This window comes from Zootoca vivipara, chromosome 9 (assembly GCF_963506605.1).
Source record: "Zootoca vivipara chromosome 9, rZooViv1.1, whole genome shotgun sequence".
Classification (NCBI taxonomy): domain Eukaryota; kingdom Metazoa; phylum Chordata; class Lepidosauria; order Squamata; family Lacertidae; genus Zootoca; species Zootoca vivipara.
Genome location: NC_083284.1, coordinates 52,887,716 through 52,900,502, shown reverse-complemented (window position 1 = coordinate 52,900,502; position 12,787 = coordinate 52,887,716). Strand labels below are relative to the sequence as shown.

General features: G+C 47.1%; 1 protein-coding gene across 6 annotated transcripts in view; it reads left to right on the top strand.

Moving 5' to 3' along the window:
* Positions 1-12,787, top strand: part of FAT1 (FAT atypical cadherin 1) — a 133,471-nt gene that overhangs the window by 101,629 nt on the left and 19,055 nt on the right. For all 6 annotated transcript variants that reach the window (XM_060278780.1, XM_035111841.2, XM_035111837.2 and 3 more), the window contains exons 17-19: positions 5,230-5,373; positions 9,042-9,239; positions 11,544-12,345. In XM_060278780.1, the coding sequence (XP_060134763.1) occupies positions 5,230-5,373; positions 9,042-9,239; positions 11,544-12,345 (1,144 nt within the window). The remainder of the gene's footprint in view (positions 1-5,229; positions 5,374-9,041; positions 9,240-11,543; positions 12,346-12,787) is intronic.

Below are 12,787 nucleotides of genomic sequence, written 5' to 3'. Positions count from 1 at the left end.
CGTCGACAAGCTGACCTCCACCTGCAGGAGGTTCATGAGCCGCCGCCAGAACCTGGAAACAAATTGGCGTCCACGATCCGAAATAACCCTTAAAGGTAATCCATGCAGTCTGAATACGTGATCCACAAACAGTTTGGCTGTCTCTTCTGCAGAGACCGCCCTGGCACACGGTATAAAGTGGCACATTTTGGACATGAGGTCCACCACCACCAACACTGCGGTCTTGCCCCTGGATGAGGGCAGGTCTGTGATGAAGTCCATGGACACTACTTCCCACGGCCTGTGCGGTGTGGCTAAGGGCTCCAGCAAACCTGCTGGTGGCGCTCTGACCACCTTTGCCCGCTGGCAGGTGTCACAGCCCCTTACATAATCCCTCACATCCTCCCGCACCCCTGGCCACCAGAAGTGTCTCATGACTAGGTGAGTGGTTTTATCCCTCCCAAAATGACCCGCCGTTGGGTTGTCGTGCATCTGCTTGAGGACCGTACGTCTGAGCTGGGTGGTGGGCAGGTACAGTGCACCCTTGTAGAAAAGCAGCCCCCTGCGTTCTGCAAAGTCTTTTGCCTGCTCCCCCCCCCTCTCAGTTCTCTGAAGATGCGGTTGGCAAATTCATCCGCTGCCGTCAGTGCTGTGAGTTCTGCCTCGCTTACCACTGCTGCTCCGCAGGACCAAGCTGACGGGGGGAAGATGTGCCTGGGTGCCGGTGGCGCCTCCTCCTCCATGTACTCTGGCTTGCGGGAGAGGGCATCCGCCCTGACATTCTGCTCTCCCGGGATGTAGTGTATGGAGAAGTTGAAGTTCGAGAAGAACTCTGCCCACCGTATCTGCCGCTGGTTGAGCACCCTGGCAGTTCTCCAGAACTCCAGGTTCTTGTGGTCTGTGCACACCTGGATGGGGTGCTTGGCGCCCACCAGGAAGTGTCTCCAGTGCTGGAACGCAGCGTGGATCGCAAGAAGTTCCCGATCAAACACCGTGTAGTTTCGCTCTGGCTGGGTGAACTTCCTGGAGAAGAAGGCACAGGGTCTCCACTCTCTGTTGGCGTCCAGTTGCAACAAAATGGCGCCCACAGCTTTATCAGAAGCATCTGTCTCCACGCGTAGGGGCGCGTCCTGAACCACGTGGAACAGGTTCTGGTCTGAGGCGAACACCCTCTTGAGGCTTTCAAACGCTGCTTGCGCCTCTGGTGTCCACCTGAACTTCTGCTTGCCTCTCAGGCAGTCAGTGATGGGAGCCGTAACGCGAGAGAAGTTCTTGATGAACTTCCTGTAGAAGTTGGCGAAGCCTAGTAGGCGTTGGGCATCTTTGCGCGTCCTGGGGCTGTGCCAGTCCAGGATGGCCTGCACCTTGTCCTTGTCCATCGCCAGCCCCTTGTCTGACAGCTTGTAGCCCAGGAAGTCCACCTCCTTGGTGTGAAACTTGCACTTCTCCAGCTTCACATACAGGTGGTTCTCCTTCAGGCACTGCAACACCTCCCTGACATCCTTCACATGCTGCACTGGGTCATCGGAGTAGATAAGGATGTCATCCAGGAAGACCAAGCATTTCCTGAAAAGGAGGGACCCCAGGACGTGGTGCATGAAGGCCTGGAAGCATGCTGAGCCCCCTTGCAACCCGAAGGGCATCACGAGATATTCAAAGGAGCCCAGAGGCGTGAACATCGTGGTTTTCCATTCATCGCCTTCCCGGATCCTGATCAAGTTGTACGCCCCCCTCAGGTCTAGCTTGGTAAAAATCTTGCCCCTGCGTGCCGCTGTCAGGAGATCATCCACTCTGGGCATGGGGAAAGCCACTGGCTCTGTCACTGAATTCAGCCGTCTAAAATCCACCACCAGACGGCGCTGTTGCGTGTCTTTCTTGTCCACCCAGAAGACCGGGCTGCCCCCTGCTGCCTTGCTTTCTCTGATGAACCCCCGCTTGAGGTTCTTGTCGATGAAAGCGCGCAGATCCTCCAGTTCCTGGTCTGACATGGCGTACAGCTTGGCTGGGGGTATAGTTGCCCCTGGCACCAGGTTGATCTGGCAGTCAAAAGGCCTGTGTGGGGGTAGGTGGTCGGACTCCGCTTCGCTGAAGACCTCCTGCAGGTCCCAGTACGGCTTGGGTATCGCCTCACCCCCTTTGACGTGCATGGTGGCCACCGTGGCTATCGGAGGCCCCTCCCCTGGTTGGTGCTGCATGCAATGTTCCAGGCAAAAGTCCGATCCAAAAGTGATGCATCTCTGGTGCCAACTGATGGAGGGGTCGTGGCGCGCCAGCCAGCTCATGCCCAAGACGATGGGGGGGTCTGAGATGGTGGTGACGTTGAATGCCAGTGTCTCTGAGTGCCTCCCCACCGTCATTCTCATGGGGGGGGGGGTTTGATGAGTGATGGCCCCTCCCAGCAGCTCTCTGCCGTCAATGGTTGCCACGTGCAGAGGAAAATCCAGCTGCAGAAGCTGGATCTGGTGCTCTTCTGCAAAGTTTCTCGAGAAGAAGTTCGCTGACGCCCCACTGTCAATTAGGGCGAGGACCGTCAGGGGATAGCCATTTGGGAGCGTGAGCGTCACTTCTAGAACCACTCCGGCTCTGGGAGGGGTGGGCTGGCTCTGCTCCTCTCTGTGCGGGTGGGTGGGCTGGGGCTGTTGTCTGCTGACTGTGCCTGGCTGCTGCCCCTTGTCTCCTGCAGCCAGGCTTTCCCGTTTCCCTGCTGTGGTGCTGCGTCAGTGGGGGAGGGCACAACCGTTCCCGCCTTTCCTTGCCACTCCCTGCGATGTGGGCAGTCTCTGACGAGATGCTGGGGGGAGTTGCAGAGAAAGCAATTCCCGCCCCTTCCCTCCTTGCGTCTTGGCGCCGCTGGGGTTTGAAAAGCCCGCGCGCGCGCTATCAATCTGCATGGGTTCCTGGTCCTGACTGGCCCCAGGCGTGGCTTGAAAGGGTTGTTGGGGGAGTGGCTTCTCCTGCGACCGTGGGAACCAAGCCCGCTTTGCGCGCGTTGCTTGCTTGTCGCTCCACCGGGATTCCTGTCTCACCCCCACCGCCAGAGCCGCTTTGCTCAGCTGATCCATATTACTGGGCTTTGGACCTCTTGAGAGCTCATCCTTCACCTCCTCATGCAACCCCAAGTAGAACGCCGCTTGCATTGGGGGTGACTCGAGTTCCCACCCCAATCTGTGCACCAGCATGGTGAATTTCGCCCAATACGCGCGAACTGTCATATTTCCTTGGCGTAAATTATGAAGTTCCTCCTTAGTCTGGTCCATATGACTATCGGACGAATACATCGTTTTCAAACCTTCTAGAAATAGTTTGACATTCTTCATGCAAGGATTCTTTGTTGCGATTAACGGTCTTAGCCACTCCCTGGCTGCCCCGGTAAGGTGCTCCACAATAAACGCTACCCTGTGCTCATCATCAGGGAACTCAGCGTGGTGCAGCTCAAGAGCATACACAATCTCAGTCTCAAAGCCCTGATATTCCCTCGGGTCTCCATTGAACTTGCTTACTAGGGTCCCGGCTCTCCTTCCTGGCAGCACTTGGACTTGGGGTGCCCCTCCCGCCTTGTTTTTCTCTGCATCCAGCTTGTTTTGGAGGTCTACCGCCACCGCCCTTAATTCCTGCTCTCTTTCCTGTAGCGCTCTCACCTGTTCCGCAAGTTGTAGCCGGTCGTCCTGGACCTTCCTAGTCTCTTCTTTAGCTGCCTTCAATTCCCCCTGCGCCTGCAGCGACAGCTGCTGCAGTTCTTGCTGGGCTTGCTCCGCGATCTGCCGCCATTTCTCCGCCTCTGACACGCTCATCCCGGCAACTCCAAAGTAGCCCAAAAAGGATTAGGAGGTTGCTGTCACAGTGGCCGGAGCGGACTACTTCAGAGTAACGACGCTACGCAGCTCTGCATTTTATTCTTTTATTGGTGCTGCGTATTTACAGTGCTAAAGTCATTGCTATTTACACGGAGTGATGTGATCAGTCGGTTTCAGAACCTCCTAATGGCTTTTGGCGCGTCTTTCTCCAACACAAAAGCTTTGGCAGACCCATCCTCTTTCCCCTCCTCTTTCTGCGTAGTTCTGGCGTTGGGGGGATGGGTCTCCCTCCCTTATTCGCCCCTTCCTGTCCCGCCTGGGACCCTGGCTCCTCTACCTTGCCTGAGCCTCGGACCCGACTTCCTGCTTCCCTACTGGAATCGGAACTCTCTCTGCTTTCCCCTGTGCTCGGTGATTGGCTTGAACTCAGGAGGGGAGGGACTTCGCGATATCCCCTGTCCCTCACACTAAGGATCATGGGAGTTGTAGGATGAAACATCTGGAAGGCCGCAGTTTGGGGATGCCTGGGGTAATCTTTAGAAAAGGTCGGGGGGGGGGGAGAGACCTGAGTGTGCCAGAGAGAGGAAAAATCTGGTTATTGCTGGTTATTCTCTCAAGGCAGTTCTTAAGTAGGAGGAAGGGATTGTGCAAGTCTCAAGCCTATCTGGAAATCAGAACCTCTGATTTTGGAGCCTGCCTTATCAATTCTCCTGTTTGTAGATGTCATCCATAATTGTAGCTGATAATGCCAACAGCAGTTAAGTATTACTGGTTTTGCATTTGGCAGTTTTGTAACGACAATAAATAAAAGTGTATATGAGGCAGCAGATGAGAACAGGGCATTTCACTACAGAAGATTATAGCAGGAAGGTGCAGTTATGAAAGTAACTTGGCTCAGATACCATGAGTCCATGCCTCCTAAACTATGGTTTGCCGGGTTAGGATTGTGTTTTGTCTTGCATGCTCCTTCCTCCCCTCCCTCCTTTCCTCACATGTGGGTTTCCTTCTCCACATCCTAGCTGTCTCCTACCATATTTTGTTGTGACAACAGAATTGACAAATTGCAATTAGGATCTTACCTCTAACCCAAGGTTTGTATTCTTGCTTCAAATCATAGTTTGGAAGCAAGGTGGTAACTATGGTTTTCTGATTTGGACATCTCTAGGAAATGATGGAGGGAAACTCTGTGTAATAAGAGCATAGGAGACTGTATCGTGTTTTTTAGTCTGGTTTAGAGAATTGGGTTCATGATAGGATAGCAGAGATGATGTGCAGTTAATGACTAAACAGTGAATGTGTGAAGACAACAAGTACTCTCACAGTATAAGATACCAGATATACCATACAAAATGCCATAATGCAACAGCAATAAGAATATGCAGGTTCTAATATTGTTTAATTTCTTTTTTTTTAATTGCCTATTTTTCTGAATATCTCCATGTGCTTCACTCTTAAGGTTTCTGGTTACACTCTGACAGTTCAAGCATCTGACAATGGAAACCCGCCTAGAGTCAACACAACTACAGTTAATATTGATGTATCTGATGTAAATGACAACCCACCAGTGTTTTCCAAGGAGAACTACAGCATTATTATCCAGGTAATTTATATATCACATGGAGAACAGACACGCTAATGGGAAACATAGTTATGTGGATTGTCAGGGAGAGGACCACACCATCAATAAATGTTTGAATCGGTCCTTAGTGAGACTTAATAGTTTGGTCATTGCCACTGAGGTCCTGGGCAGTGCCTTTTTCTCTGGGGGTACTTAAGGGTACGCAGTACTGTGACCTTTTTTTCTAGAAGAAAAGCATTGGTCCTGTAGTATATTGAAATGTTAATATTTTTATTTCAGTTTGGAGTTGATAATACTGGTAATGGTAAGCAAAATTTGGCTTGGCTTACTAGCCAGACCACGTGTGTCCCCACTGAACCCTCTATGCCTTGGTTCCCATAGCCTGTACAGGTGATTCAAGGAAGGAATAAGTATTTGTCCTTTTGGTGGGGTTTAGAAGACATAGCAAACAGCACCTCTCTGTTGCTGTGTCCTACAAAAGTCCAGTGAGAAGGGGAAGAAACCTCCCCTCCTCTCCCCAGAAGGAGTATTTTTTAATTTCCCTTCTGTGGGGGGTTGGCAGGAAGCAAAAGAGGTAAGACGAAGCTGGTGCCTTTTGCCAAAGCACAGCTTCTGGGGATGGAAGCTATTTCCCACCCCAACCACTGCCACCATTTTCTACAGAGGAAAGAAGAGATCGTATTGTTCTTACTAGTTGAGCAGGAAAGTGCCAGCCATGCCTTCCAGCTTCCTCCTGCAAGAAAAGCTAATGGGGAGGTAAAGAAATTGCTGCTTCTTTTCTCCATGGGGAATGGGTATTAATGGAGGTGGCCTCCTTTTCTTCCCATTAGGTTTTTTTTGCAAGAGGCAGCAACAAGGCACAGCTGCTGTTTTCTGCAAAAGCCTATGCTTTTGAGCAAAATCGTTTTTCATTTCCTTCCCATTCTTTCCCCCCCATGCTGTGCACTGGACTTTGGGAGCATGGACTTGTAAAATGTCTCCCCACTGCCTCCTGAAAGGAAAAACAAAAACAAAAAACAGGAGGGGAAATAAGTTACTCCATGTTGCAGCCTCAGAGAAGAAAGAGGGTATTTCCCCCCTCCCTGTTCCTGACAGTTTTTTGCAGGATGTTACAGCATGGTGCTGCTGGTACTTTTTACAAAAGCCCAACTTTTGGGAGAGAAAATGCCTTTACTTTCCTCCCTGAACAACAGGGGAGGGCAAGAAAGTTGTGTTTCCAAAAGCAGGGCATAGGCGCACACCACATCGTGGAGGGCTACCGTCCTACAGTAAGCAGCATTATTGAATCCTCGATATTACGAAAAGCACTTCATTGATTCCGTAATGTTGATTTGCTGGAAAGCAGTAGTTAGCGAGTAATCAATAGTGGCAATTGTTAACAATTTGCAGGGCCTTGTGCTGTGATCAAACTAGGCACCCTTCTATTAGTTTGTTAACAGCCTTGTGTTCACTCCCAAATCTAAACTGACTGCACCAAGAAGCAAGTTTGTACAGTCTCATCTGAAGGCTGGCTTTGGAATGGGAAGGAATCTTGGAATTTCCATTACTCAGTGACCAACAATGATGTGTAGATGCACTTGGAAAGGAGAGAGATTGTAGTGTTGATTGAGCTGAAGAACAGCAGAGAGATGTTGGCGAATGTGCTCTTATAAGTGGTTTGGGGGTGTTTGGGTTTTTTTAACGGTACACAGAGAGCTTATTGTGTGGTAGGATATGAAAGAAACAGCTTGGTGGAGTTGAATCCAGTTTGCCCAACGTATCCATTCCTCTTATAATAATGCAATACAGTACAATGCTGAATCTTTGATTTCAGTATGGTGAAAATCAGTCACAGAAGCAGAGGTTCTAATTGTGCCAACATGACGGAGTCTATTGCCTCGGACACGATAGGGTTACAGCATAAATCTATGAACCAGACAAAGAATGGGAGACAGTGAGCTTTGTCCTTTTAACCAGATAGGAAGTGGAATGACAGAGATATTAAGAGATTTACTTCACAAAAAGGTTACAACACAGGCAGGAAGTAATCCTGGATCTTTTAGCTCTCAGCTGTTTTACACATAAGAATTGTCCTAATAGGTCAGCTCAGTATCTCATTCCACTCTCCAGCCTACCTCAGCAGTGGCCATTTTAGAGAAATTACAGCAGAGTTACGTTCCCAACTGTGGAGTGAATCAACTATTCCCATGCATTTTTTCCTTTCATTTTCTCTTTATGTGCCTGCCATGGCCTCTCATAGGTTTTAGGCACAGAGATTGCAATTAGTCATAGAGTCTCATAGAATTATAGGATCTTTTGCCCAATGTGGGTCTTGAACCCTTGACTCTGAGACTAAGAGAATCATGCTCTACCAGCTGAGCTACCCTAGCAGGTCTAAGTACCCTAAAAAAAAAACCTTCCTCAAGAAATCTGAAGTAGGCTCTTAAAGCAGAATTTAAGTTTCCTAGGGACAGGCATTGGGTTGTATTGAGCGAACTTTTATTCAGAGGAGACCTAATGGACAGGACTAACTTAAAATGCATTGACCTTAATGGTTCTACTCTGGGTAAATGTTAATTGATAATATTATCTATCTGGTCATTTTGCAGATGCTAGTGTAACCCTATTAATCAGAAATAAATTGTGGGGAAAGGGGAAAGCTAAGAAGTCTCTCTCCCCCCCCTAAGCCAGTAAATTAGTTTGCTCTGTTTCTCCAGGGTGTTTTTTCCCGATGGCTCGATGGTACTTAGTAGCATTCAGCATATAACCGAGCCAGGTTATGTAATGTGAAAGGAAAATCCAATGTCTGTCTAAAAAAACCTGATATTCTGTTCTCTCTACCCTTTTTTATATTGTTGTGCCTCTTCTTCTGTTCTCTTGTGTTCCTTTCTCTAAGAAAGAGACAGAGCAAAGGACAACAGTGGAGAGATAGGAACACAGAGATATAAAACTGACCACTTTCCACCTGACTCCCTATCCCTTTCAGCACGTCTTTCTCTCTCTCTCAGTTGGACTCAACTTGACACCAGTTTGTCCTTCTCTTTACCAGCAGATTCCATTGCTCAATTTACCGTATTTTGTTTTCCAACTTCTTCAAGCTCAGTTTGGATGGGGCTTTTGGGGAGGGGTGAAGTGTGGGGTTGCAAAAGCTTTTTTAATTTTTTTAATAAATATGTTCAATTTTAAACTATTTAGGTTTAAACTGTTCTTATTTACATTTTTAAAAGCTATATAGGACCCAGGTGGCGCTGTGGGTTAAACCACAGAGTCTAGGGCTTGCTGATTAGAAGGTCGGCGGTTCGAATCCCTGCAACGGGGTGAGCTCCCGTTGCTCGATCCCAGATCCTGCCCACCTAGCAGTTCGAAAGCACATCAAAGTGCAGGAAGGTAAATGGCTTTTCCGTGTGCTGCTCTGGTTCGCCAGAAGCAGCTTTGTCATGCTGGCCACATGACCCAGAAGCTGTCTGCGGACAAATGCCGGCTCCCTCGGCCTATAGAGCGAGATGAGCGCCACAACCCCAGAGTCAGACACGATTGGACCTGATGGTCAGGGGACCCTTTACCTTTACCTTTAAAAGCTATATAAAGTGCATATTATTTTGAGTTAAAGTAAAAAAAAAAAGCTGCAGTTGAATGTAAATTCATATACATGTCGTTTTTTGGAATGAATGTGTTACAACTTCTTCTTTTTTTTTTTTTTGCTTTTATAGGAAAATAAGCCAATTGGGTTCAATGTCCAGCAGCTGATGGTTACAGACAAGGATTCTTCCCACAATGGGCCACCTTTCCTTTTCACCTTTGTGAGTGGGAATGAAGACAGCGCTTTTGAGATTACTCAACAAGGAGTACTTACAACTGCTATTCAACTAAAACGCAAAGTGAAGGATCATTATTTTCTTCATGTTAAGGTGCAAAATGTTCACAATATGGTGCTTGAAATGCATTGTAGTATTTGTGATGGGGAAGGGAATACTTCAGTGTGTGTGTGTGTGTGTGTGTGTGTGTGTGTGTGTGTAAAACATTTTACTCCACTTCTTAGCTGAGAAAGCTCCCAGAGTGAGTTATAGATCAGTGAAAAAGAGAAAGGCTTCCAGTTGAACTTAAGATATCCGTGAGTGCTGCTGCATATTCCAAGTAGTGATTTAGTGTGGCATGTATAAATCAGTTAACACTAATCTGGAGTATACTTCACTGTGACTATACTGAGAGCTACTGCTACACTACCCAGTACTGCTCTTGACTGAGGCATGACATGGCAATTAAAGAAACTTCTTGTAAGCATAGGTTTCTTCCTGTGGCAAATGCACATGCACAAAATTCATTCGTTCATTTTTGCTTTTATATCTCTCCTTCCCTTCAAATAACTCCAGGGGAAATACATGGCTCTTCCCCTCTCCATACTGTCCTCACAACAACCCTGAGAGGCAACTACAGCATTGAAGTAGTGAACTCATGCAGGATCCTGGCTCCTTTCCCCTGAACATGTAAATTATAAGCTGCACCCTGTCCATCTGAGTAGTTGTTTCAATAAGGGCCCTGCTGTTATTTGTGGGAACCATCTCTTAAGTCATGTGCATTAAGAGTTCAAAGCACCAGCTCAAGAGGGCAAAAACCTCACTCCTATTTAAGTTGAACTGGAGGGAGTGGAGAGAATTCCTTTCTAATCTCAAAATAGATGACTTCTGATTTTAATGGCGCGTTTAGTAACGTATTTAGGAAATTCGTAATCGGATAACTTGTCAGTATCTCAAGAAATACATTCATTGAATAGTTTTGTGTGTGGCTCTATGATTCCTGGAAAAAGAATAGATTTATTTGAGTTTAGATCTTGAAGGGGAGAAAGCTTTCAAAGTGCCATCTGCTGTTTGAAATGGGTTACTTCCTTGTTAATATTTCTCATCGTAGTCCAGAACATTCAGAATTACTGAGTGCCCAGAAACTAAGAGGTGCAAGAAGGTGGTCTAAAATCTTTCTTCATTCTAAAATCTTACCGTAATATGAGAAACAGGGTAGTCATATTTTTTTAAAAAAACCTAAATGGTACACTTTTTCATAATGGTTTCATCATGAGTGTTTACTGCAGCTTTCACCCATTCTTCTGAAATAAAGTCAGTGATCTTAAAGAATAATCATGCTATGTTGCAGCTGGCTTAGAGAGGCAGTTGGTCTCTTTGGCTACATGGGCTCTCAGGGAAGGTGGATTAGGTGGAGCTGTCCCTTTACCCTATATGCTGCCATTGCATCACTTCTGGGCAGGTAAGAGTGCTGTCAACAGAAGACTCCAAAATAGGGTGTTGCAGAGGTGGGGAGGAGCCGAGCCAGCCTGGAATCCACTGGATCCCAAGCAGGTCTCACTGCCTGCTCATGATGGCATCAAGCCCAATGGTTGTGCCAGCCTGGATCTACTGCAGCAATCAAATCTGGATTGAATCTGGGCAGCCTGACCCTGCCTTCAAGCACAACTGCAAGGGCACAGATGCGTCACTGGCTCTGCTGGTCCGCAAAGCCCCTCCTTGGGAGCGGGGGTGGATTGCACCCTTAGATGAATAAACGGAAGTTCTGCTTATATGTAGTCCTCCTCTCATTCATTTCACGGGGTGGGAACCCACAAGCGCACTTTTGTATGCCGCTAAGTGACCTCCATTGCAGCGAACGGGGAAGCTCTTGTGAATAAGAATTCCATGCAGTTGTCTGAGACCTTAGGATGGCATATGTCACAGTCGTTTGCTACGACCTGCAAACGAATCTCTCATTTTGAGCTATGACTACAGGGAGACTATTTTATTTTTGCCATACTATTTCATTCAATACATTTTCTATCTATATTTCATTGCGCAGCAATACTAAGGCAGGATACGGTCAAAAATGATAAGCATAAAACAATTATCAATAGCAGATGAAGACAGGAATAAAAACATGAGCTGATAAAACACGGTGGCAGGTTTAGCAATAGCTTTTTCAAGAACCATTGGCAACTCTTTGGAAATAGTTCCAGTACTTGGAGCTCCACACGTGGATGGATGGTTCTTAATTGCGATCCAGAGGTTGGAAGCAAATTGCACTATTTTAATGTGACAGCTCTTTGCTGGTCAATTCTTCTGTACAAAGCATTCATTAAAGACTTTGACCTCTTTAATAATCATATAAAGCTTCTAGTTAAAAGCTGATGAAATTGGGCAGAAACTCAATGCTTGTGCATCATTTTCCACTAGGTGGCTGATAATGGAAGACCTCAGTTGTCATCTTTGACTTACGTGGACATTAGGGTCATTGAGGAAAGCATCCATCCTCCAGCAATTCTGCCCTTGGAAATCTTCATCACCACCTTTGGGGAGGAATATTCTGGCGGTGTCATTGGAAAAGTACATGCAACTGATCAAGATGTTTATGACACTTTGACGTACCACCTGGATCCCAAGATGGACTCAGTGTTCTCTGTCTCAAGCACAGGTGGTAAGGTGATAGCTCACAAAAGGCTAGATGTAGGACAATACCTGCTGAACGTTACCGTTACAGATGGAAAGTTTACTACCGCTGCTGTCATTTCAGTCCATATCAGACAAATCACGCAGGAACTGTTGAACCACAGTATAGCTTTCCATTTTGCCAACCTTGCCCCAGAGGAGTTCATTGGTGACTATTGGCGCAATTTCCAGAGGGCTCTGAGGACCACCTTGGGAGTCAGAAGAAATGACATACAGATTATTAGCTTGCAACCGTCTGATCCTCCATTGAACCTTGATGTGCTGCTGCTTGTAGAAAAGTCTGCTGGTTCTCAGCATTCAACCAGAGCCCTACTCCATAAGATCAACTCCTCTGTGGCTGACCTTGAAGAGACCTTGGGCGTCCGGATACTCAACATTTTCCTCAAGTTGTGTTCAGGCCTGGACTGCCCTTGGAAATTTTGTGAAGAAAAAGTGACCCTAGATGAGAACATCATGTCAACCCACAGCACTGCCAGGCTGAGTTTTGTCACACCGCATCACCGGAGAACTGCAGCCTGTCTGTGTACAGGTAAAGTAACCATACAAAGTATGCCAGGAAATAAATTGTGTATGATCTTTCACATCGCAGAGGGTTTAATTGCACTCCTTACTTTTAAGGCTCCAGTCTTAAGCCTAGCAATTTCATGAGAAAGGGAAGATGTACCTGGTAGTTATTCATTTAGCTAATATGTTATAAGGTATCTCTTAAACACTTGAAGAATTTCATTTTTGCCTTCCGTTGTCTTTAAATGGATTTTGCAGCCGACACAAGATCTTCGGCATAGATTTTGAGGGGAAATTCTACTAGTACCTTTGGGAAATAGTGTGCCCTTGAGAAAAGTGGATCAGCAGCTAAAATATATGTTCAGCTTTAGCTTGGTAACATTTTAGGATAGCGTCATGTCGGGAGAAGAAAGTATGTATTGTCAGGTGAGCAGTTCCCCCAGCTGGAGCTCATATTATAGCAGTTT